Genomic DNA, 27,495 nt, shown 5'->3' with positions numbered 1-27,495 from the left:
ACCTCCGGATACAACGCATCATCCTCCAACACTTCCGCCATCTACAATCCGACCCCACCACCCAAGACATTTTTCCATCCCCACCCTTGTCTGCTTTCCGGAGAGACCACTCAATCCGTGACTCCCTTGTTCGGTCCACACTGCCCTCCAACCCCACCACACCCGGCACCTTCCCCTGCAACCACAGGAAATGCTACACTTGCCTCCACACCTCCTCCCCCACCCCTATCCCAGGCCCCAAGATGACTTTCCATATTAAGCAGATGTTCACCTGCACATCTGCCAATGTGGTATACTGCATCCATTGTACCCGGTGTGGCTTCCTCTACATTGGGGAAACCAAGTGGAGGCTTGGGGACCGCTTTGCAGAACACCTCCGCTCGCTTCGCAATAAACAACTGCACCTCCCAGTCGCAAACCATTTCCACTCCCCCTCCCATTCTTTAGATGACATGTCCATCATGGGCCTCCTGCAGTGCCACAATGATGCCACCCGAAGGTTGCAGGAACAGCAACTCCTATTCTGCTTGGGAACCCTGCAGCCCAATGGTATCCATGTGGACTTCACCAGCTTCAAAATCTCCCCTTCCCCCACTGCATCCCTAAACCAGCCCAGTTCGTCCCCTCCCCCCCGCACCACACAACCAGCCCAGCTCTTCCCCTCCCCCCACTGCATCCCAATACCAGTCCAGCCTGTCTCTGCCTCCCTAACCTGTTCTTCCTCTCACCCATCCCTTCCTCCCACCTCAAGCCGCACCTCCATCTCCTACCTACTAACCTCATCCCACCTCCTTGACCTGTCCATCTTCCCTGGACTGACCTATCCCCTCCCCACCTCCCCACCTATACTCTCCTCTCCACCTATCTTCTTTTCTCTCCGTCTTCGGTCCGCCTCCCCCCCACTCTCCCTATTTATTCCAGAACCCTCACCCCATCCCCCTCTCTGATGAAGGGTCTAGGCCCGAAACGTCAGCTTTTGTGCTCCTGAGATGCTGCTTGGCCTGCTGTGTTCATCCAGCTTCACACTTTATTATCTTGGATTCTCCAGCATCTGCAGTTCCCATTATCTCTGTTAAAACCTATAAATTATTTAGACTTTAGGAGGCATTCAAAGACGTCAGTCATCCTCACACAATACCCTCATTATCTGTCATGTCTTTTTAAATCCAAACTGTTCCTGACAAATCTGATGCTTTCCTCATCTATTTCTCAATTATTTCTTTATACCATGCTATTATTTAAAGTGGATCTGCACATATGGAAAACACTTAGCACTTTTTTTAAACATAAAGCCTTTTAAGAAACTCCTATACATTATGCAGCTCTTCTACAATACTCCACACAAGCCAGGTTACAATGCACATTTACTGCCCAATATAAAGTGTTGGCTGCAAAAACTGTATGTGTTTGTAGTTAGCAGGAACAAATTTTCGCATATTGCCTCAAGACAGAAAGACACCATGAAAAATGGCCATAAACTAGCAAACAACTAACCTCAATAAAATTAATGGTAGTTTTATTTATAAAAACCATTTCCACTGAGAATGTACTTTGTAAAGTCAGAACATTATTCATAATAGTGAAGTGGTGTAATGGAAATTAATGACACAATGCACATGTCTAAACAATTGATTACACCCAACATAAGAATGCATTATTTATGTGTTAATCATGCACCTAAAGCATATAAAAACTAATATGCTCAACAGGTAAATGTAATAATTTGCTTTGGCAACATTTGCGCTGAGTAATTACTTTCCTTTACAGCATTTGACTATGAGCTGTAATGGTGAGTGTTAACTTGAGGTCAGAGTGGTAATGCTTCTGTATATATGAATACAAATAATATGACAAGTGTTTAACTGAATTTCAGACATATTTATATCTGATCATAGAATCTTTACAGTGTGGAAACAGGCCCTTCGGCCCAACAAGTCCACACCGACCCACAGAGCATCCCACCCAGACCCATACCCTTATAAACCCACTTAATTTACACATCCTTGAACACTATGGGGCAATTTCCCTTGGCCAACCCACCCTAGCCTGCACACCTTTGGACTGCAGGTGGAAACCAGAGCACATCCACGATATTTTGCATCTGACAAATACAGTCACTATGGAAGAAGGGTGAAGAAATCATCCTCTGTACACAAAAATGCTCTTTACTATGGTCCACATTCTGGGTTTGATTCAATATTTGTTCAAATTATTTTGACCTCTGTGCCTCTTTTGCAGTGTCTTATCAAACTCAGCTTCTCAAATTGAAACCAATACAAAACAACAGTGAAAGAATGAATGAAACAAAGCTAAAAGCAGGAAGCAGAAATGGGGAAGTGAATGAGAATAGACAACCACTGAACTATAAGGCAAAGATTGATCTGAAAGCAAAGCAAATTCACGGAAGGCCCAACAGCCTTTCAATCACTTTCACTTATTAAGAATCTATCTATCTGCCTATTCGACATTTCTTTTCATTCACATTTCCTTGCAAAGCACATCTGATTGCACTTTAGACCCAATGTAGACTGTACAATTTAATGATCATCACAGGTCATGTGCTTCATGTATTTAAAAGACTTTGCATAAAAATGTTCTGCCTTACTTCTCGTATGTATGGATTCATTATTTTTTATTTGTCCTGCATTGTTCAGTCAAAATTGTTTTCTAAGCCAGTAATTTCAAGTAAACAATGTAATTAATGTTGAAAAGCGGAAATGTAGGTCAGATTTCTCCTGTCCCTGTGGTGTGAGTAATGATGAGGAAGGTTGGAAAATATCATGAGAAAGAAAAAATTAGATTCTCAACATTGAGAGCTTTTTCTCAATTTTGTTTACCCTCAAGACTTAAATGGTGACTTCAGAATCTCACCAGTGAGCAGCAAACACCGTATTTCCAAACATATGCATCTCATGAAAGCCGTAACAAGCCTTATTTATAAGCCATTTCCAAATCTCCTCTCTACTGAGTAACTAGACAGCACCAAATCTCAATGTGTACATAGGAACTGACATCTGGTGGCTGCAGTTTGCCAATTGTCCTGGTTATCATCAAAATGCTTCTTTAGAACACTGTTACTGCATGCTCCTTGCCCTCCTTATCCTCAATCTTTCATCCACAAATTACAACATTAGCAAACCATCAACCTCAGAACATCATCATGCTTGCTCTTGAAACAACATGTACGCCACTTCAGCACTTCAACATTTCGCTCAGGGACAGTAATGACTTGCATCCTTCTACCAAGTTGCTTTTCCTGCAGGGACAGTCATACATGTAATGCACCCACACAGAGTGGTACTTTGTTTGTATGACCACAGGCATCTCATGAGTGAATGGGGGAGGCAATGGCCTGGTGGTATTATCACCTGCCTACAAATATTCAGAAACTCAGTTAATGTTCTTGGGACCTGGGTTTGAAACCTGGCTACAGACAATCTGGGGGTACCACTCGAGTCAGTCAAGGGGCTTTCCCTATTCCAGTCCACAGCATTGGCCATGGTCAATAGGCACTTGGTCACACCACAGTATGGAGATCTGTGGACCTTGCAGTCTGCTGATTGGTCAGTCCTACAGGGCCAAGTACAACCAAGCCAGTGCATTTATAAATAAATCATCACGGTACTGTTGAGACAATGATTTGGGCCAGTTTTTCTTTCGGTGAGACAAAGGGAAGGGATTGAGTATAATGAAGTGAATATAAAAGCATTTAATAGTAATACCTTTAGGAGAGATAGTGACCTGTTGCCAGTGGGTGAGTGGGAAGCGCAGAGAGGAGGAAGGGTTTGTAGTTTGGGAGGTTGAGGTAGAGTGGATAAGATGTATACAATAGTGAGAGTTGTAGTCCATGATTCTTGGTAAAATGCATATGCATTGGCAGGTTTAGAGTGAGTGGCAGTGCTATGAGTATGAGGTAGCAGAGACAACATTGTGGAAATTAACCTTGAAGAACATAAAGATCATTAACCTTCTTCCTGCATCACTGGGACTCCTGCTTCAATCAAGACAGTGCACTGACCTGGGCTGTAATTTATGTCAAGGAGGGCTTCATCTGGTAGTGTGACCTCCTGTGATAGTCACCTAGGAAAGGACTGCCTTCCTCACCACCAAGCTGTCTGGCAAAAACTGTCCATCCCTGCGGGAGTGAACATTTCTTTCAGTTGGGCCATATGTTGAGTGTTAAGGGTCAATAATTGCAACAATTGGTACCTGGTTTGAAGTGTCTGTGGTTGAGCAGGGAACATGGCACCAGAAGGGTGAAAGCTGGAAGGTACCAGCAGTGGTAAGCGTAGCTGCATCTCCACTCACACAGTTCCCCAAGAATGGTCTTGAAGAGGTCTGTTACATGGTTTACGAGGTGATGATCAGAAGATTACCTGGCAAAAGTCATTCTGGCCAATGTTGGACTGGGTGTCACAATCCTCCCTTACTAAACACTTGCCATGAAAATGGGAAAATTCAGCTCTTAATGATAAAATGAAAGCTCACATAACTTGAATTAGGAGTAGACTGTGTTTGAACTGACCCTTAGAAGACAAAAGGTGGTAGTGGATGGAAAATATTCAACATGGTGCTCAGTTACGAGTGGTGTTACCACAAGGATCTGTTCTGGGTCCTCTTCTATTTGTGATTTTTGTAAATAATTTGGATGTAGGAGTGGAAGGGAGGATTAGTTAGTTTGTGGATGATATGAAGGTGGGTCAATTTGTGGATAGTGTGGAGGGCTGTTCTAGGTTACAAAGGGAATTGATAGCATGCAGAGCTGGGCTGAGAAGTGGCAGATCGAGTTTAACCCTGAAAAGTGTAAGATGATTCATTTTGGAAGGACAAATTTGAAAGCAGAATACAGGGTTAACGGAAAGATTCTTGGCAGTGTGGAGTAGCAGAGTGATCTTGGGGTTCATGTTCCCTGCAAGCTGTCACCCAGGTGGATAGAGTTGTTGACAAGGTGTATGGTGTGTTAGCTTTCATTAAGAGAGGGATTGAGTTCAAGAGCCGTGAAGTTATGCTCCAGCTATACAAAAGCCTGGTTCAGCCACATCTGGAGCATAGCATCCAGTTCTGGTTGCCTCATTACAGGAAAGATGTGGAAGTGTTGGAAAAGGTGCAGAAGAGATTTACCAGGATGTTGCCTAGAATGGAGGAAATGTCTTATGCGGAAAGGTTGACAGAGCTAGGGCTTTTCTCTTTAGAACAACAAAGGATGAGAGATGACTCGATAGAGGTGTACAAAATGATCAGAGGAATAGATAGAGTGGGCAGCCAGAGACTTTTCCCTGGGGTGGAGGTAGCTATTATGAGGGGGCATAGTTTTAAAGTGAGTGGAGGTAGATATAGGGGAGACGTCAGAGGTAGATTCTTTCCTCAGAGAGTGGTAGGGGCGTGGAATGCATTGCCAGAGAGGGTAGTGGAATAGGCCTCATTCGGCAGCTATTAGATAGGCAAATGAATGATAGTATAAGGTAGGAGTGGAGGTTAGATAGACCTTAGGTTTAGGGTAAAAGTTTGGCACAACATCATGGGCCAAAGGGCCTATACTGCGCTGTGCTGTTCTATGTTCCATGTACTATGAACTCTTCATAATAATCAGCAACTTTGCTGAACAAACTTCATTAATTCCCCCAATAAGCTTAAAAATTTACTGAATTTGAGTCAGAGTCTCCCAGAAAATGTTTGGCATGGACAGGCTGTACCAAAGGGTCTATTTCTGTGCTGTATGACTCTATGAGAACAAACCAAGTTACTTTAATTCTGGATGAATGGAAACATCTTCTCACTCTGTCCTGTGTCCTTTTAAGGCAACACCACCCTTGCTGTAATGCAGTGAACAGAGCTGCACTTGTGATAGTTTGTTCTGATTTGTAAAAAAAATATTTGACCCTTTGATCTTGCATTTCCGCAATAATAAATTATAATTTTACTTCAGAATTCCTTTGGATTGCTCCTGAGATACTACGGAAGCCTAATCCTTTAATGAACGGTACCTTCAAAGGGGACATTTACAGTTTTGCAATCATAATGCAAGAGGTGGTAATACGTGGTCCACCATACTGCATGTTTGATCTGTCAGCAGAAGGTAAGAAGCTCTTAGGTGAAGTTGAAGTATAGGCTTTCCAGTGTCTTAATTAATAGATGAACAATGCAGAATAGAAATGAGATACCATAGAATCCCTACAATATTGAAAAAGGCCCTTTGGCCCAACAAGTCCATACTGACCCTTGGAGCATCCTACCCAGACCCATGCCTTATAGCCCTCTACATCCCAGAACACTATAGGCAATTTGGCATGGCCAGTCCCCCTAGCCTGCTCATTTTTGGATTGTGGGAGGAAACTGGAACACCCGGAGGAAACCCACACAGACACGGGGAGAATGTGCAAACTCCACACAGACCGAGGGTGGAATCGAGCCTGTGTCCCTGGAGCTGTGAGATAGCAGTGCTAACCACTGAGACACCATGCCGCCCAATATGAAGTTATGAAGGAACTTTTCTGAAGAAGGGTCCAGACCCGAAATGACTGCTTTCCTGCTCTTCTGATGCTGCCTGGCCTACTGTGTTCCTCCAGCTCCACATCTTGGTATCTCAGACTCCAGCATCAGCAGTTCCTATTATATTAACCCTAGAACTCCTCTCATTGAGGTAGCAGCATGATACTGCAATGCCGTAACTCCTCAAGAAAGCAATTAAAATCTAACTTTTACCCAATGACCAGGCTGAAATAGTATTTGTGTGTGACCTCTGGGGTGGATAAAATCAAGATCAACTTCATATTTACTAAATTGAAATAACCTTTCATTCTTTTGAATGACAAAGGCATTTGACTGGAGTAAGGGAGGGCAAACGGAATGATAAAACTGGAATAAAGATAGAAAATATTGAAAGTATTACTGCTTTGTCGATTGGTGCAAGACACTGTTAATTAAAAGCCAGAAGGTGGTGGATTCACAATATATTGTGAAGATTTGGGCACAATCTCGGCCAACAGTCCAGGGTAATAGAGTAGGAAATCTGCACTGTCAGAGATGCAACCTTGCAGTTAAGACATTAAGCCAATGTGTGCCCAAAGATTACCAAATATTATTTGGAAGAAGAACATGGGAGTTGTCCTGGTTAATATTTATCCCTCAACCACTAGTCCAAAACAGATCATCATATTGGATAATAAAATGTGAGGCTGGATGAACACAGCAGGCCAAGCAGCATCTCAGGAGCACAAAAGCTGACGTTTCGGGCCTAGACCCTTCATCAGTGTGCTCCTGAGATGCTGCTTGGCCTGCTGTGTTCATCCAGCCTCACATTTTATTATCTTGGAATCTCCAGCATCTGCAGTTCCCATTATCTCATCATCATATTGGAACTTGCTGCCACTTTTTCTTCACTTAAATGTTGCTTAATTGGCTACAACATGCTTTAGAACATCCTGAGGTTGTGAAAGGCACTAGACAAATGCAAGTCTTTATCTCTTCTTTGAAAAAGGTGAAATCCAGAAAATCCAGTTGAGCCCTAAGCCCAGGAGAAAGAGTATTTTGTTTCCAACACTACTAAATTGTGTAATTATTTTTCAGCTTTCAGTTCTGGCCAGACTTACACTTAACAGTGAACCTTTCTTTTCTCTTTATGGGCACATCTGCATTTTCATGGGCTTTGTGTCAGGGATCTAACATTTGCGATGTTTCTTTTTCCTTTGGATTTTGTGAAACTGAACTCAGGATGTGTCAATGCCTTCAGTAAAGGAAAAGGACATAATAATCAGAGGGGTGGATAGGGAGAGGCTTTTCCCTAGGATGGTGACGGCGAGCACGAGGGGGCATAGCTTTAAATTGAGGGGTGAAAGATATAGGACAGATCTCAGAGGTAATTTCGTTACTCGGAGAGTAGTAAGGGAATGGAACGCTTTGCCTGCAACAGTAGTAGATTCGCCAACTTTAGGTACATTTAAGTCGTCTTTGGATAAGCATATGGACATACATGGAATAGTGTAGGTTAGATGGGCTTGAGATTGGTATTACAGGTTGGCACAACATCGAGGGCCGAAAAGCCTGTACTGTGCTGTTATGTTCTATATCATGTGTATGAACAAATTTAAAACAAGAAATAATTAACAAATTTTGTTGAAATTATGCTAATACATGTAACTATTCTTTTCCAGAAATCATCCAGAATATAAAAAAGCCCCCTCCTTTGCTCAGGCCAATTATTACCCAAGATCATGCTCCCATAGAGTGTATCCAGTTATTGAGCCAATGCTGGAATGAAATACCTGAAAGAAGACCATCCTTTGATGAGATCTTCGATAATGTAAGATTTTACCAATTTACCCATGAGCTAACCTAACTGCAAGCAATGAATTCAACTTTATTCCATCACCTCTTACGTTTCTTTGGATGCTAATCACAAAGTGTACATTTCATCCACATACTTGTATCTCCTTCTACTTGTGCAGTTCAGGAATATTAACAAAGGTAGGAAAACCAATATCATCGACTCTATGCTGAGAATGCTTGAACAATATTCCAGTAATCTGGAGGATCTCATTAGAGAACGAACTGAAGAGTTAGAAATAGAAAAGCAGAAAACAGAGAAACTTCTGACACAGATGTTACCTCCGTGAGTATAACCATTAATTGTGTTTATTTTCACATTACTACGTATTTGCCCCAAATCTTGACAGAGATTTCTATATTAATTTCATCCTGGCTATTTTTCCTGTAAAATGTTTATAAATGGCAGAAGAAATAAATTCACAATGAGATGCGGACAATCCTGATTTTACAACTGAAGACTGTACTGTTCTAACTGATCTCACACATGAAGCAGAGCTGTACAATTGACTTTAGGGTACCTGGTTATAGAGAAGAGAAAATTCATCAAGGTTCTCACATCTGATTATGATTCATTGAATCCTATTGATGGTGCCAGATTTATGGATGTTGGGCAAGGAGGAGAAAAAGAAAAGATGTCATTGGTTCTCATGTTTGGTTAACCTATCAGCCCTCCTTGTCTTAGTTCACTCGTATCAAATGGTCACTTGGGCAAAGTAGTGTAGGGGTGCAGTTACCTATGACCTAAACACCAACAAGATGTGGCAAATAGAGAGATACATACTGGTGACCACAAGATGCTTTTCCAGGCGTTCAGCAAAGACACACCGTTTGGCCAAAATGTAGGAAGCAGCACTGCAGCTAGCTACACTACACAAGACCAGAGTGGAAACAATTACCACCATTAAGACATGACTCAAAGATTCAGACACAAGAGTTATGACATACTTAATTTACAAAAGCTGCTGCGTATATAAAACTGTGGCTTCCTTCTAATTTTCTAAAAGAAACTGTGGGAAATACATATTGTGCATTTCAGACCCATCAGGAGAAGGTCCAAAGCTGCTGGGGATGCTTGGAGAGTTAGGTTACTATTTTTGGAAATGTCCAGGTACACCTAGAAGCCAAGGTAAGATGGCCTTTGGGAGAAGCCAGATGCCCTTGGGAATTATTAAACATAGATATCACCGAGCATAACAGTACATTAACTCATTGTAGCTGTCAAGCCGTCGAGTGAGCTGTATAGCAAACTGTGAAACCGTCAAGAAGCCTAAATCACCTAGACTTTACATTTTTGAAAGAAAACTATCCACAGTGTTTGAAGAAGTATTAAAAAAATCATTGCTTTCTGTTCCAGTCTGTCTATTGACAATAACCTGAGGTCTATTATTAGGCAGAATGGCTGATTTTACAACCTATCTTTATCAAAGTGGGGTATCTGTTGTTCATGTTTTGATTAGCACCTCCAAGTTCCTAAAAAGTCTTTGTGATAAGGCTGCAAGTGCAAATGTTTATAAAAGGGATTATGTAATTGAAAAACGCTAAATATAGTGAATGGGAACTAATCAATGAGAATTTTTGAATAGTGAACTCATCAGTAGACACTTAAAATTAATTATCATATTTCAGTTTAGAATGGCTGGGTTCCAATGTTTGGCCCATTATTGGATACTGGCTGATTTGGCATGGAGTGTTTAAGCATAAAGGATCCTAAGTAAAGTAATGAGTTGACCTAAATTTTCATAGGTGCTATAAAGTCCCATGGAATGGATAGGTGGGCATATGGTAGACAGAGGTATGAGGAACCAAAAAGAATGGATAGAGAGACATAAGTTGACATAGATGGGGCATTGGGGTATACTTCGATATGAGAGCCAAGGGTTATATGGCTGTTTTCTGATTCTCTAGTTATCTTGCCAGATGTGATTAAGTTATTGAAGTGGGCTTTTCCCTCAGCTATGCCCACTTTTGGCAGCACCTGTGGCGGCCTCTGAACTCTTTATGAGGTGTTGGGTTCAACTCCAATTAGCATCGCAACCCCCATCCTGGTTGAAAATCCAACTGCTCAAGGTGCTTTCTCCGAGTTGGGTTATGATTAGGGTTAAAGTTAGGGTTTGCATTAGGGTTATGGTTAGGAATAGGTTTAAGGCAGGGGTTAAGATTAGGGTTATGGTTAAGAATAGGTTTAGGGCTGGGGTTAAGATTAGGGTTAGAGTTAGGTCTAGGGATAGGGTTGGATTAGGGTTAGGGCTAGGGTTGGGATCAGGGTTTGAATTAGGGCTATGAATAGGGTTAGAGTTAGAGCTAGGATTAGGGCTAGCATTAGGGTTAGAGTTAAGGTTAGAGCTAGGAGCCAGGAATTTTCCAAGTCTGCAGTTTTGACTTGGGAATTAAAGTTCAGGCCTGTGTTCTGATGTGCTTTCTGACTAGTTTCCTTCTTATCAATCTCATGGAAACATTAAGTTTCACTCAGTTTCTAACTTTGTATCAAGACACAGCTTGGATGAATGGCTGTCTGCCTTTCAAGCTGATTTTATGACCCATGAGACTCTTGGCCAGAAAGCAATGTTGCACACCAGTGACCTTGTTGGGAGAAAACAGCCTGCAGATTTTAGCAGGTTATTTTACTTCAAAAAACCATGTTTTCTTTTCGAGCGTACAGTAGCACAAAGCCTTTCAGAATTTTGCAGTGTAATAAAGCCTAGTTAAGCCTTCCCATATTGATTTCCTAAATTGTAAACCAATAACATGCTGACTGCTATCATATGAACAAGGAACAAGAGCAGGCCATTCAGCCCTCCAGGTCTGCTCCACCTATCAATAAGGTCATGGCTGATCTGATTTTAACTTGAATTCTACATTCTTGAATATTTTTGATCATCTTTCACCTCCTTGGTAATCAAGAATCAATCTACCTCTGCCTTAAAAATATTTAAAGATTCTGACTCCGTTGCCTTTTGAGCAGTCACAACCCTCTGAGAGAAATATTTTTCCTCATCTCTCTATTAATTGGGTGGCTCCTTATTTTTAATTGGTGACCCCTAGTTCGTCTAAGATGAAACATCCTTTACACATCCATCAGGTCAAGTGCCTTCGGTATCTTATATCATTCAATTAAGTCACCTCTAACTCTTCTAAACTCCAAAGGATACAGGACTAGCCTGTCCAGACTTTCCTCATAAGGCAATCCAGTGATTTCAGATATTAGCCTAGTAAACCTTCTCCAAACTGCTTCTGACATATTACCATCCTTCTATAAGTATAGTGACCGTTACTGTGGTCTCACCAACACACAGATACACCAGTGTAACTGAAGTATAACCTCCCTATTCTTGTATTCAATTCCCTTCACAAAAAGAAATAGCATTTCCTGTTGGAGATAATAGGAACTGCAGATGCTAGAGAATCCGAGGCAACAAAGTGTGAAGCTGGATGAACACAGCAGGTCAAGCAGCATCTTAGGAGCACAAAAGCTGGGGGGAGGGGGAGAGGATTCTGAAAAAAATAGGGAGAGAGGGGGAGGCGGACCGAAGATGGATAGAGGAGAAGGTAGGTGGAGAGGAGAGTGGAGAGGTGGGGAGGTAGGGAGGGGATAGGTCAGTCCAGGGAGGACTGGCAGGTCAAGGGGGTGGGATGAGGTTAGTAGGTAGGAAATGGAGGTGCGGCTTGAGGTGGGAGGAGGGGATAGGTAAGACGAAGAACATGTTAGGGAGGCGGGGACAAGCTGGGCTGGTTTTGGGAGACACCTTAAGCCACACCTCCATTTCCTACCTACTAACCTCATCCTGCTCCCTTGACCTTCTGTGACTCATGCACTAGGACACCGAGAACTCTCTGTATCTTGGAGCTCTGCAGTCTCTCACCAATTAGATAATGCATTTCTATTTATTTTTTCAGTCAAAATGGACAGTTTCTCACTTTCCCTCACTGTACTCCATTTGCCAAATCTTTGCCCATTCACTTAACCTATTTAGGCACCTTGTGTTCTATTCACAACTCATTTTCCTAGCTATCTCTGTCATCACCAAATTTAGCGACCGTACCTTTGGTCTATTCATCATTTTATATAAATTCTAAAGAGTCGAGCCTTCAGCACAGACCCCTGTGCCTCACGACTCATCCTGGCAGCCTGAAAAAGACTCAGTGAGTCTTACTCCCTACTTCCTGTTAGCCATCCAATCTCTTTGCATGACAATATATTAACCCCCTCATGCCATGAACGGTTATGACTGCTGCTAACACTGTGGTTTCAATTCCTGTGCTGGCTGAAGGACTTTCCTTCTCCCCTTGCTCGAGGTGTGGTGACCCTCAACTTAAACCACCAGAGAGCTGTCTCTCTCCAATGAGTGAGGTGCCCAACCGTCCAGGAGGACTTTGATGGTGTTGCTACTTCCCTGGTAATTATAATTTTTGTGAATTCCTCCATCCTTTTCAAATCCTGATTTACAGATATTTCTTGGAAATTATTTGTATCCTGTCTAGTGAAGGCTGTTGTAAAATATCTGTTCAATTTCTCTTCTATCTCTTTAGCCTCCGTTACCAATTTCTCAGACTCATTTTCTACAGCTCCAGGACTTACTTTGTTCGTTTGTTTTAAAATATGTGAAGAAAGCTTTCCTACCTGTTTTTATATTTTTGGCTAACTTTCTGTCATATTCTAAATTTTTTCCCCTCCTTATTAATATTTTCATCATTCTCTGCTATTTTTATATTCTGTCCAATCTTCTGACTTGCCACAGTGAATCAGCATATATCTTTTCTTTGAGTTTGATACAATCTTGGCCTTTTTTTAGTCAACCATGGATGGTAGATTGTACCTTAGAAATTTTCTTATTTGTCAGAATGTGCAAAAATTGTCAACATCTTGCATGCTGGATATTTGGATAAGAAGGTCATGTTTAAATTTAGATCAGTTTCAGAGTCCCTGAAAACTGGCTGTACTGTTGAGCCTGAATACTTTGACCAGGTGACCCTGTACTTCAGTGACATCGTTGGTTTTACAACTATATCAGCAATGAGTGAACCTATCGAAGTGGTTGACCTCCTGAATGATCTCTACACACTTTTTGATGCTGTGTTAGAAAATCATGATGTTTACAAGGTATGTAAATAGCAATAATAATTGTCAATTAATAGGCTTAACTTTTGTTTCAAATTTACTGACCTACAATAGCCTCAGTAATGCTGCAAATATCCCTCTTTCTAGAGCATTATCTGAGTTCTATAGTTTTGCACATATGGAAAGTGGAATGTGTTCAAGGTCACGAGAAAAGGAGTTGACAGGTGAGAGGTTGTACATGGACCTGAACCATCACTTCAATCTCCTGCATTTTGCTTCCTCACTGCAAGAGCTGTGCAAACCTGCTTCTACACTCCAACTACACTTGGTTCACATCAAACTATTGGCAGATGCTGGAGGTTTGCTAAAGTGTACTTATCTTCAATTTCCTCTGCCTTACTGTGGGAGCATGACTTGCCTTGACTCAAGTCGTTCAGCTTCCTCAAAGGTAGAAATTGTGCAGCGAATAAACCTGTACCCTTACCTACCAAGCTGCATACCAAATCTTAACATTGAATTTGGGTAAATTCACAGTCCTGAGCACAAATGATCTGGTGCCTTACAACGATGCCTGCACTTCTAAAAGCCATTTACTTGGCCTTTGGTTTGAGGCTTCCAGTAGTAATGAAAAACGCTGTGGAAATACAAGTCTTTCTTGTTTTCTTTTCTTTTAACTTTGTCACTAATTTGCAGACATTTTGCTATGAAGGTTATGAGAGATAAATCTGAAAATTGTTAACATGTCTATTTGATACACAGGTGGAAACCATTGGAGATGCTTACATGGTGGTCTCTGGCCTCCCAACAAGGAATGGTAACAGGCATGCAGCTGAAATTGCAAACATGTCTCTGGATATCCTGAGTGCGGTAGGCACTTTTAAAATGAGGCATATGCCGGATGTGCCAGTTCGCATAAGGATAGGTCTGCACTCAGGTAAGGCACTCACTGTTGAATTGTAGAAAAGCAAATCCCTGCACATGTTGGAAATCCAAAAAACAGTAGCTCAGGTAGCATCTGTGGAGAGTAACAGATTCAACTTAACAGCTTGATGACATTTCGTCAGAACTATTGAATCACATTATGATTGATAAATGAAATTGATAATTAAAGTGAAAGCCATCAGACATGATTGTGTGTTTCACTAATCACTTTTTGGTAAAGTGATCAGTGTAAACAGCTAAACCATAAGCAAATAATATTGAAAGTTCACAAGACTGTTTAGCAAAGGAGTTGCATCAACAATTGGCTACATTTATTGGTAGGGCAATGGAATGGCTGATGTCAGGAACAAAAGTGCTGCTCTCAGTCTAATCACAGCAGGATAGAGTCATGAGCCTTGGTTCACTGATGTCGATGGAAGTTTCACCTCCTGCTGAAATGATCACTAAAAACATTTCAATATAAGTTTAGCTCATTGGGATATCAGGTTTATTCTATTCCATCAAGCTCAGTACTTGTGGCTTGTTAGTTCCTGCATCAAAATGAGCATTTTGGAATCTCATTACAGTTTTGAAGAATAGAGCATCCCATTATCCCTAGATATTCAGGGGATTTATAAAATGGAGTCAATTGAAGTCAGGCATAGCAAAAATGAGGTCAGGAGTCCACCAGAAAGAAAAAAATCCCTACAGATTGGGAGAAAGTTCAAAATTTTTGTAAAATATGTGCAGGCTGGGTGAAGCAGAGTCTGCTGTAGGCCCACAGACCTGGGGAAACAGGGGCTGTGGTAGGCCCACAGACCTGGGGAAACAGGGGCTGCTGTAGGCTCACAGACTTGGTGAAACAGAGACTGATATGGGCCCACAGACCTGGGGCAACAGGGGCTGCTGTAGGCCCACAGACCTGGGACAACAGGGGCTGCTGTAGGCCCACAGACCTGGGGCAACAGGGACTGTGGTAGGCCCACAGACCTGGGGTAACAGGGACTGCGGTAGGCCCACAGACCTGGGGAAACAGGGGCTGTGGTAGGCCCACAGACCTGGGGAAACAGGGGCTGCTGTAGGCCCACAGACCTGGGGCAACAGGGGCTGCTGTAGGCCCACAGACCTGGGACAACAGGGGCTGCTGTAGGCCCACAGACCTGGGGCAACAGGGACTGCGGTAGGCCCACAGACCTGGGGTAACAGGGACTGCGGTAGGCCCACAGACCTGGGGAAACAGGGGCTGTGGTAGGCCCACAGACCTGGGGAAACAGGGGCTGCTGTAGGCCCACAGACCTGGGGAAACAGGGGCTGCTATAGGCCCACAGACCTGGGGCAATAGGGGCTGTGGTAGGCCCACAGACCTGGGTCAATAGAGGCTGTGGTAGGCCCGCAGACCTGGGGAAACAGGAGCTGCTGTAGGCCCACAGACCTGGGGAAAAGATACTGATGTAGGCACACAGACTTGGGGAAACAGGGACTGCTGTAGGCTCACAGACCTGGGGAGACAGGGACTGCTGTAGGCCCACAGACCTGGGGAAACAGAGACTGCTGTAGGCCCACAGACCTGGGGAAACAGAGACTGCTGTACGCCCACAGACTTTGGGAAAAGATACGGATGTAGGTTCACAGACTTGGGGAAACAGGGACTGCTGTATGCTCACAGACCAGGGGAAACAGGGGCTGCTGTAGGCCCACAGACCTGGGGAAACAGGGGCTGCTGTAGGCCCACAGACCTGGGGAAACAGAGACTGCTGTACGCCCACAGACTTTGGGAAAAGATACGGATGTAGGTCCACAGACCAGGAGAAACAGGGGCTGCTGTATGCTCACAGACCAGGGGAAACAGGGGCTGCTGTAGGCCCACAGACCTGGGGAAACAGGGGCTGCTGTAGGCCCACAGACCAGGGGAAACAGGGGCTGCTGTATGCTCACAGACCAGGGGAAACAGGGGCTGCTGTAGGCCCACGGACTTGGGGCAATAGGGGCTGCTGTAGGCTCACAGACTTCGGGAAAAGATACAGATGTAGGTCCACAGACTTGGGGAAAAGATATGGATGTAGGCCCACAGACCAGGGGAAACAGGGGCTGCTGTAGGCCCACAGGCCAGGGGAAACAGGGGCTGCTGTAGGCTCACAGACCAGGGGAAACAGGAGCTGCTGTAGGCCCACAGACCTGGGGAAACACGGACTGTCAGATTGGCCATAATGCCGGCTATTTTTCTCCCAGATGCAGGAATGAGTTGAACTGTATACCAATTGGATTCTTATCATCTTTTTGGGATGGAGAAAGTAAAGTTTGATTCAGTGAAGGTGCTGAACCTGGGATGAAAGGGTTCCACCTCAGCTGCAGCCCATGGGAATGCCAAGGTACTGTTTGGTGAGTGTAAGAAGGTAGGTGGGGTCCCACAGGAGTTGATGCGCCATGGTGAAGAGGGTGCTGTCGTGGAGCTGTGCACTCACCAGTGCAGTCTGTACATGAGCAGATAGAGGTGCCCATGTTGCCACTGGTTACACACATGCTGTTGATAATTAGAAAAGGAACACTGAGGATGATTCTTTGATGCAGTCTCATTATCAGTAAGCTGAAGAAGGGGAGAAGGACACAAAATTCCCCAAAGTTCTAATTTCAAACCAGAAAATAAATCAGAGTTTATAGTTAAGGAGTAGGCACAACTTGGAATGTGCTCTCAAAACCTCACCCACCCTTATGACTGAACTATTACAGAAGATAAGATGATACTTTGCCTTTTGTAGGACCATCTGTTGCAGGAGTTGTGGGTCTGACCATGCCACGGTATTGTCTATTTGGAGATACAGTCACTACAGCTTCACGCATGGAATCCACAGGGCAACGTGAGTATCCAACTTCAGGTCATGGCCTAGAAATGATTCATTGGAAATCATTGTATTTCTGTGTTCACAATATTCTTTGTTATAGAATAGCTTCTCCTCCTGCTGTGCAGTGAAATTTCATAGTTAAGAACGGAAAAATGCAATTAGAGGGTGAAGTTTGAGATTGTCTAGTAGAATCTGACACTGCAGTACTACGTGTTACACATTGTTATGAGGAGTATCCTATGAATAGGATAACACAATTTCTTGCCTCCAGGTGGTATATTTTATATACTGTGTAAGGCTAGCATTATAAAAATGTAGAAGCTGCACTCTTTATGGGTGGGATGGATCATGGTTGAAGTTAGTGACTTTTCTCCATTTCATTACACATGTCATTGAATTTACATGAGCATTTTGGGGTTTTCGCATGTTTTTCATGGTGACTTTCGTACCTGTAAGGGGTGGTGGGGTGGTGGAGGCAGATCATGGCAAAGGTGGACTATGTCACTCAAAATGCTCCATGACTGACAAAACCAATGGCCACAGAGATTCAAGCTCCCACTCCAGGACCAAAGAGTGTTGAGCACTGGACTTCATGTTGTTTGCTTTTGTTCTTGCTCTTGCTTTTGAGCACATTGATGCCACTTGAGGGAGAAGGTGCATTTCTGCTTGAGCTTAGTCCCTCTGTCTACCTGGGCCCACTCTGTTTGCACCACCTCTACTGGTTGCTGAAGGTTCTATCTACTTCTGTCCCACCCAATGATGTGTGCCCTGTCTGCTTCCAGGGCTCGGGGAGAGCGTCATATTCCACCCATTGAGTCACCTAATGCTTGGCAGCTTTGAAATTGCTGTAATTCATCTCCTGACTAGGACTGGAAAAATATCAATGCCTGTTTCTGCGCCTAATTGTTATCCAGATTAAGTGATGGCAACACCATTGAATGTCAAAAGGCATTCACTCTTGTTGGAAATGTCCTTCATCTGGCTCTTTGAATGTTAGTTGCCACTTGTCAGCCAAACTTGCTTACTATCTGAGTTCTGTTTCATTTGGTCATGGGCTATTTGAGAAGTGGCAAACGATGCTGAACTTTGTGCAATCATCTGCAAACATTTCCACTTCTGACTTAATGATGGGGGGAAAGACATTATTGAAGCAGCTGAATATACTTGGGTCTAAGACACTACCCAGAGAACCACAGAAATAGACTGGAGTTGAGTTGACTGCAACCGTTTTTCTTTGTACCAGGTATGGCTCTAAGGAATGGAGAGTTTTTCCTCTGATTGACTTTGGGTTTATTAGGGGTCTTGAATGCCTCAGTTGGTCAAAAGACCTTGATATCAAGGTAGTCACTCTCTGCTTCATCTCTAAAATTGAGCTCTTTTGACAAATTAAACCGAGGCTGTAATGAGGTCAGGAGCTGAGTGGCCCTGGCAATACCCAAACTGGGCATCACAGAGCAGGTTATTTCTGAGCAGGTGCTGCTTTGTAGCACTGTTGATGACACCTTCTGTCACTTTACTGATGATCGAGAGAAGCCTTCTGGCATGGTAATTGGCTCGGTTGGATTTGTCCTGCTTTTTATGTAGAGGACGTACCTGGGCAATTCTCCACATTGTTTTGAAAGTGTTGTAGGTATGCTGGAACAGCTTGGCGAGGAATGTAACAAGTTCTGGAGCACTAGTGTTTAGTACTATTGCCAGAATATTGTCAGTGCCCATAGCCTTTGCAGAATCCAGTGCGACCAACTGATTTTTGGTATCATGTGGAGTGAATTGAATTGGCTGAAGATTGGCATTTGTGATACTGAGGATGACTGGAAGAAGCTGAGATGGATTAACCATTCGGCCCTTCTGGCTGAGATTGCTCTGAATGCTTCATCCTTATCTTTTGTACTGATCTGCTGGACTCCCTCATCATTGAGGATGGGGATATATGTTGAGCCTCTTCCTCCAATGAGTAGTTAAATTGTCCACCACCATTCATGACTGCATGTGACAGGACTACAGAGCTTAGATCTGATCCATTGGCTGTGGACTTCTTAGCTCTGTCTATCATTTTCTGGCACACAAATGGTCCTGTTGCATAGCTTTAACAGGTTGAAACTTCATTTTTAAGTATGTCAGGTGCTGGTCTTGGCATGCCGTCCTGTACTTTTAATTGAAACAGCGTTGATCCCCTCGTTGGATGGTAACAGTAGAACCAGGGTATGTTGTATGGGGTTACAGATCATGTTAGTGTGCAATCCTGCTGCTGCTGAATACTGTGCTGCACAAAATCCCTAATGCGTGCCCAGTCTTCAGTTGCTACAGTTGTTCAAAAACCATCCTATTAGGCACAGTTACAGTACCAAACAACACAACGGATGGGGTTTCATATCCATAATGTCTGTGTAGTGGTCACTCTTACTGAGACTGTCATGGACAGATGCATTTGTGGCAGATAGATTACTAGGGTTGAGGTGAAGTATGTTTTTACCTCTTGCTGGTTCCTTCACCACTTGCCCCGAGCCAGTCTAGCAGCTGTGAATGCAGTTGTTATTCTCATAAATCTGCATTACATTCGGTCCAAGACGTGGCTATCAGTTAGGGTGATGGGGGAAGGAGATGTGGGGGACCCTAGTGACTGGTGGTGGTTTAACCTGAGCATCACCACACTTCAGGTGAAGGGAGAAATTGAGGGTGGTCCTTTGTAATAACTTCAGCTGGTGCAGGAATTGAAAGTACATGGCTGGCATTAATCTGCATCATAAGCCAACGGAACATGACTCCAATCCTCAATGTACTGAAGCCACTAAGTCTCTTTGAATCTCCACATTTTCTATCTGCTCATATTCTGGAAAGCATCCAGGTCTAACATTTTTATGCCCAAAGTAGACAACGTCATATTTGATTACAGTGAAATCCATTTTCCACAGTTTTGTCTGGTCACTTCATCTACTGATAAGGCTTTGTAACTTTACGCTTCCACCTATCTTGCTTATGTTGCTGCCTGTGTTGAGGTTATGCTGAAAGCACTTCTGGGCATGAACGAGTATAACTCAGTTCAAGGAGTGCTATAGCTGATTGTGATGTATTGATAAAATAATATTATTTCTCTTGTCTATCTATACAGCTTATCGTATTCATGTCAATCACACGACTGTTAAAATTCTTATAAATCTGAATGAAGGTTACAAGCTGGAGCCCAGAGAAAGAACTGAACTGATGGTATGCAAAAACCATATCCCAGAATAAGAACTTCCCCAGTCTTGTTCTCAGTGCTTCTGAAATGAAAACAGTCAGACATCATTCTCCATTTTCTTTCAAAAGGGCCAAGGCTTTGAGCAGACCTACTGGCTGGTAGGGAAAGAGGGTTTTACCAAGCCATTACCGAAACCTCCAGAATTGAAGCCAGGGTAAGCAAAATAATCAGAGCCTGACCAGCACATTTGCGAATGAAATGCAGATAATCAAAAATATTGCTGTCACTATCTCACCTCATCCCAAAATGTTCTTCCTCATGACTCTGTTCCCACAGGCAAAATACCCATGGCTTGCAAATGGAAGAAATGGCAAGGTACAAACAAATGAAAGCACAAAAGCAGCAAAAAACAAGTTTCCAGGTATTGCTGTGTACACTAATGTCTAATGATCTCTGTCTTGTGTATTTTCCTGTTCATTTTAACATTTTACAACATGACAATAATTTTAAAAAATACCTAGTTACTATTTTTATTTGATCACCTTAAAATGTACGTCGAGGGTGGGTGGGCAGGGATCGGAGTTTTAATTGGTTTTTGGGTGGATTGTACGGGCAACAGGGGTATGAAGAACTGAATCTCTCTGATCATTATGATTTCATAACCCAGATTATTTTATCCATTGGTGGCCTGGGCTTCATTTAAAACTGCTGCCTGTTTGCCTGCCTGAATTGGGTAGAAAGCCATAACTAGTAAATGAAAATTAAGTTACACAAACTTTATCATCAGTGTTCAGTTAGAGCATAGTGGGTGCAGGAAGACAAGTGAGATGGTGGGGAAGGGGCGATATAGTTGTGGGTAGAAAGAATGGGAGGTAGTGAAAATCAAATTTCCCTCAATACTGTTATAGTGAACAGATGTAGGAACCCAACAACAGAAGGGCAATAGACTTTTGGAGGCAATTTTATCTGTGTAGGCCCACTCCCTTTCATACCTGCTTGCTGGGTTAAAATTAGTCTCTTTACTTCAATTCAGTGCTACTCAGGAATAAGTTACAATGGACTGTAATGAATTGGTCCATGTTCCTTCTTGTAACTGAAGCTGATTAAGTCTCCCCTTTCTGGAGCTTCTCAATTCCAGGGGCAAATATTGCCCCAGCGTATTGTTTTTCCATTATTTATTTCCCATGGTTAATGCTGCTGTGTAAGTAGATAAGGGAATCTCTTATGAATATGTGATATGTTTATCCTCTTTGTATGATCAACGTCAACTTCTAAGTATTAATGTCTGGATTAAACAATGTTATGAACCAGACTAAACCCCGTTCAAATACATCAAGGAAATAGCCTAGATCCTAACATTTTCTTATGCTAAGGCAATTGTAAAGTGCTGTGTTCCAGATATAATTCAATTTTAGTTCTATAAAAAAAATTTTCATGAAAGAAACAAGACAAAATACACCTTTTAAAGCCATGGTATTATCACAACAGTGGATGTTAATATCTCTGAGTGGGTGTTAATAATTGTCCAATCCAAAGACCCAACCATTCCATTTAAATACAGATGGAGTCACCCTAAATTTCAAATTTATCTGAAATCACACCATCTCTTAATTTGCTTTCGTGTCCTTTAAAACATACAACATTTTATCATTACATGTTGACAATGTTGTGCCATGCCAGAACATGTGCTTTAGTGATGTATATAATGTCTACACTGACATTTGGTATTTTGGAACAAATTTGAAGCTGTCATTTTCTTTAAAATGCACCAACAGCACTCAACACTGAAGGTGTCGGGGGGACTGGAAAACCACAACATTGTGACATTGGGAAAAAATTCAGGTCATGGTTCCTGCTCAAAATGACATGTCTGGAGCCCAGACACAGCGATGATACTCCCTAAGGTCCTAATATTATCCTGTAACCTCATTGTGTTGACGGATACATGATGAATGAACACTCTACCGGAACAGGACAGATGGGATCATTCTTTCTGATTGCTTTCAGAGATGAAGAGAGTAAACTGAGTAAAAATGATTATTCCAGTGGTTTACTGGATTAACATAATGCTTAATAAGCTTGAGCCGTTCAGACTAAGAATTTTGGAGCTCTGCTTCATGCTGTATTAGCTAGCCTCCATAAAGTTGATGGTAGGATTGGCATAAACAGCATCCATGTTCCTGGTTTAAGGAAGGTAGACAATACCAGCTGAGATTCCAGTTCCTGATCACTGTCTATGAACTGACAACAGGCAGTGAGCTATGTTAGGACTCAACTATAGTTCAGTCAAATAACCTGCTGATATTCAACACTTTGGAGACATATCCCAGCATTAATCAAGTAAATAATATCATTATAAACTGACTGCACAATCATGATTCCCAAACCTGAGCCTCTTTAACACTCACTGTGAGGTCATGTTTCTACTTTATTGCATTTTTAGCCAATGAGTCCATACACTGTTGCTCAGTGGTAGCACTTGAGGTATAGGGTTCAAGCCCTGGTCCAGGAACATGAATACATAATTCCAAGTGCCACTTCATTGCATTGGATTGCAAGTCTCCACCAAACCATAAAACAAAATTTCTGACTATCTTATATCATTTTTGTGGGATCTTACTATGCAAAAAATAGCTGCCACATTTTCTACGTTAAAGCAGTGACAACATTGGGAAAAGTGCTTCAATGTCAGTAAAACATTTGGAGCATCCTGAAGTTGCAAAACCATGCAAATTTTTCTTACCGTTGCATTTGTATATATTAAGTCTGCAGAAGAAACTTCAAAGGCATGAGCATCCTTAGGAAGAATCAGATTGGCTCAGTATTTAGCACTACTGCCTCATGGTGATAAGGACCTGTGTTCAATTCTAGCCTTGTTGTTATTTTTCATTTCCAGCCAGTTTCTGTGGAGTTTACACATTCTCTCAGTGTCTTTATAGGTTTCCTCTGGGTGCTCTGGTTTCTTCCCACAGTCCAAAGATGTGCAGGTTAGGTGGAATGGCCATGCTAAATTGCCCATAATGTGGGTGGATTAGCCATGGAAAATGCAGGGTTACAGGGATGGGGTGGATCTGGGTGGGATGCTGTTTGGAGTTCCAGCATGGACTTAATGAGCTGGATAGCCTGCTTCCACACTATAGGGATTCAAAGATGCCAAACCTTTACTCCATGAGTAGAACTGATTAGAACAGAACATTGGTTGAACAAATGGTGGTGGAATGCGAACTTCACTTTTAACCCACGTTTTCACCTTTACTTCTAGCGTTGACAGCCTGAAGAGAAACGATCTGTCTATGAAGAAGGCAACATACATGCATCATGTGGCAGCACAGCTTCCACAATAAGAGGACAATGATAGCTTCACATATGGCAAACTTAATCTTCATCCTGTGATTAAAAGGCTGCATCTGATTAACAAGGACACTGTGAAAGGTTATTCACACTGGTATTAAGACTACTGCAGCAGATAAATCAGAATCAGATTATTAAAATTAATCTTGAAGGAAAATCTAAAATTCAATATGATGCCTATTCCCCACAGCATGACAAATACAGAAATTTAGCTACTGAATATTGCAAGAATGAAGGGCTTTTCATCTTATATAAAAATGATAAAAGAAAAATCCAACATGCAGCAGAGATATTTTACACTTGAATCTCAAGATTTCAGAAGAATTAAAGCTTCCTCCAACTGCAGTTTAAGTTTTATCTGTTAGGAAATTATTCAAAGACCAAACATCATGACCTGCTACTTTTCTCAAAGACTTTACACTGTATTTGATTATAAAGTGACATTAGCCCTGGAAAAAATCCTAACATATAGTATTGCAGCAATCCCAGAACATACACAGCACTACACAAATATAATGAAAAATTTGTCAAGTATGCATTTGTTCACATTTTCTAACTGTGGAAAGAATTGCTAGTGGTAGTATCTTACTTACACTCATCTTAACACTCCACTATGAATAGCAAACAGAGGGAGACTTCCTCTCGTATATAGTGAAGAAAACTTTATGTACCAATTCAGGTGTAGTAGCCTTGATGTATTGTAAAATGAAATGCCATCAATTATATTGTCCTAGCATCTACATGTTGCATTGTAATTTAGATGCTGAATGTATACAGTATTTTTTGGTATTGTACAAATTCAGGTATTATACCATTGCTCCCTCTACCCTGCCTTGTCTGTATGCTATGTAATTCTGTAAAACAAAGTGGTTGTATTTTTCCTTCCCCAAGTTTTCATGTTTCCATTCCCTGGCTTCGCCTTCAAATTACTGACTGACTGTGATAAATGTGAATAGGTGCCTCCAATCCTCCCCTACCTTATCCAATCAATCATTCTTCATGGGTCAGCCTCATGGTAAGGGTCACAGACTTTCACATTGTCTGATCATCACAGCCTTTCTGATCCAGCTGTTTGCCAACCAGTACTATCCAGCAGGGTAATAACAATGAGAAACTGGGTCCCTGAATAAAGTTGTATTTTTGTTCATCTCCTTAACACAGTGTGCTGAAGTGTGCTGAAGCCAGTTTCTGCCCATTAACCTTTTTGCTATTCAGTCTTTCCTGTCTTCCCCCTTATGACAGTTATCGCCTTTTCTTATTTCACACCCTCCATTACATCTTTGTCTTTTTCCAGCTTTCACAAAAGATCATTAAGGTGCAACATTGGTTCTGTTTCTTGTTTTCCATTTGTATTTTTGCCTCATTGAGAATCACCAGCATTTACACTGAAAGGTCCTGTTTTCAGCATGCATAATAATTTGCTTTTGTGGAATACCTCATCTGCTTGCAGTTGAAATCAGTAATTCATCGCATACCAGGCATTGATCTCCAAGTTCTACTGATTTGTAAGGCTCAGTTTTGGCTTGCCAGTGGTTTTCTCAAAAGAGTCATCAAGGAAGACCCGATAATGTACACGATTCACACGTATAGACTATATCCATTTTAAGATCTTGATTGCTGTAAGACATTTGTGAAATTTTGATGCACAATAACATCAAAATCACTTTATTAAATTAATCTTTCTACTTCTCCAGGAGCCATCTGCCATCCGTTTACACACGTGATTTCTTAATGTACTCAGGTACTCCCATCTGTCTAAACATTACTCATTTAATAGATTTCCATTACGATAAAATCTACAAAATCACCATGGCAATACTTATTCACACACTATTGGAGAGAAAACTATTTCTTAGCAACACCATTAAAAGGCCATTGCTAGGTGTCAGAATACTTGCACGGTATTTTGTTAGCTTTGTAAGCAGAATCCAGTTTGAATTGGTTAACTTGATGTCATCAATCAGGTTTGCAGGAACAGCTGTCACTGTAAGATCATTCATTTGATAGTCTTTGGCATCTCACATAAGTGTCCAATTGCCATATGTGAACCCAATCCTGTTGACCTGTTTTTAATTTTCTGGTACTTCACTGAGGTTACTAATCATTGAAAAAAAATTGGATCATAGGACTGAGGACTTACAAGATGAATTAACCATTTGACCCTTCAAGCCTGTTCAACAAGATTGTAGATGTTTTATAAAATCATGAGGGGCATAGATAAGGCCTTTTCCCCCAGGTTAGGGTAGTCCAAAACTAGAGAGCATAAGTTTAAGGTGAGAAGGGAAAGATTCAAAGGGAACTGAGGGGAAACATTGTGAGTGTATGGAATGAGCTGTTGGTAGAGGTGGATACAATTACAACATTTAAAAGATATTTGGATAGGTACATGGATAGGAAAGGTTTGAAGGGATATGCGGCAAATGCAAAGCAAATGACATTTCTTGGCAAGGACGAGTTAGGTCGAAGGGTCTGTTTCAGCAGGCCATATGATTCTATGACAGGAGTTGTGGCCTCAGCTGAATTTTCCTTCTGTACTTCACTATGGTTTTTGACAGCCCAAAGATCATGAAGCAAGGATTCTCTATTCAGGTCCTTGTAACCATGAAGGAACATTAAACACTAGAAGATATTTATTGTATTTTCATGGAGTGAAGTCTATGGTTTATATTGTGATGGCTGTCTGCTCCTTTCTCACATGAGTCTTGCTTATCCTCTAAAATGTACTTTTAAATGTATAGGGGGTTGATTTATCTTATTCAGTTGCCCATCCTCACCATTGCCACCCACTGTTGGAGGTTCTGTTACATCCTGACTCCCTTGTCTATTGAAATCCATCTAATGTAACCTTGAATAAGTACAACAACCCACCTCCATGGCTTTGTGAGATAGTGAATTCCATAGTCTAACTACTTTCTTTGAGAGTCATAGAGTCTCTTGTTTTTCTAAATTCAGTTGAACATAGGTCTAACCTGTTCACCATTCCTCATGAGATAATCTTTTCATCCCAGAAAGTGTTGATTGAACTTACTCTGAACTGCTTCAAAAGCAATAAACCTTTGTTTAAATAAGCTGTCCCAGACTTAGTATTGTATATTATTGTGGTCTCACTAACACCCTGTTCAGCTGTGTTCAAATCTCTCTACCTTTATATTAATAAATTCTTTGCCATTCCTAGTATAATAAACAACTATTTCACTTCCTAATCAATTTCAGCTCCTGCACACTAACTTTATGTGTTTTGTATATCATTTCACCCAAATATCCCTGCACCACTAGGTTCTGCATTGTCTCTCTAGTGAAATAGTTTGCAGTTTTCCCATTCTTCCTGCTGGGGAGTGTGAGCAGGCTGTCTGATTCACACACCATGACAGAAACATAACAATTATAAGAACAAGACTGCAACATTGTGTAGTGTAGAGTGTACACACCCTATTGCATCCATAACCCAGACCACTGCATTTGGGAAGAGTTTTCAAGTAGAGGTTTCAAAGCAAAGTGTTGTAGAATGATCCAGGTAATGGCTAAATCTGCCTGAACACTTAGTAATGCATCAACAAGGGGTGGAATTTGTTACAGCTCATGGACTGTGGGGATCTTTGTGATGAGAGGCCCAGTGACGCCCATCTCAATATTGGGAGCATCTCACTCCATCCTTTATATTTTTGATAAGCAGTGTAGTGAGTTTCTCTTTAGACAGCATGAGATGCCAACTATAGCTTGTTAAACATTTTGTTAACAGCTCAACTCAACTTATCTCACAAAAATTGCCAAATAAGTCTCATATCGAGTGACCTGGAGAATTCAACTTCCTGCCTGCTCCAAAG

The 27,495-nt window shown here is 41.9% G+C and overlaps 1 protein-coding gene across 6 annotated transcripts in view; it reads left to right on the top strand.

The window, feature by feature from the left end:
* Nucleotides 1-26,804, top strand: part of LOC125459034 (retinal guanylyl cyclase 2-like) — a 50,888-nt gene extending 24,084 nt beyond the window's left edge. For 4 of the 6 annotated variants that reach the window (XM_048544927.2, XM_048544926.2, XM_048544924.2 and 1 more), the window contains 10 exons: nt 5,927-6,076; nt 8,151-8,299; nt 8,445-8,608; nt 13,231-13,423; nt 14,141-14,315; nt 17,059-17,157; nt 20,252-20,346; nt 20,449-20,534; nt 20,657-20,741; nt 23,583-26,804. In XM_048544927.2, the coding sequence (XP_048400884.1) occupies nt 5,927-6,076; nt 8,151-8,299; nt 8,445-8,608; nt 13,231-13,423; nt 14,141-14,315; nt 17,059-17,157; nt 20,252-20,346; nt 20,449-20,534; nt 20,657-20,741; nt 23,583-23,588 (1,202 nt within the window). In that variant the 3' untranslated portion in view covers nt 23,589-26,804. Of the gene's footprint in view, nt 1-5,926; nt 6,077-8,150; nt 8,300-8,444; nt 8,609-9,361; nt 11,794-13,230; nt 13,424-14,140; nt 14,316-17,058; nt 17,158-20,251; nt 20,347-20,448; nt 20,535-20,656; nt 20,742-23,582 lie in introns of those variants that run through there. The other 2 variants (XM_048544923.2, XM_048544925.2) reach the window with 2 other exon arrangements.
* The last annotated feature ends 691 nt before the right edge of the window (nt 26,805-27,495 follow it).

Source organism: Stegostoma tigrinum, chromosome 15 (genome assembly GCF_030684315.1).
Source record: "Stegostoma tigrinum isolate sSteTig4 chromosome 15, sSteTig4.hap1, whole genome shotgun sequence".
NCBI classification, from domain to species: Eukaryota; Metazoa; Chordata; class Chondrichthyes; order Orectolobiformes; family Stegostomatidae; genus Stegostoma; species Stegostoma tigrinum.
Note: the sequence above shows the minus strand (reverse complement) of the source record. Positions and strands in the feature narration are given on the sequence as shown.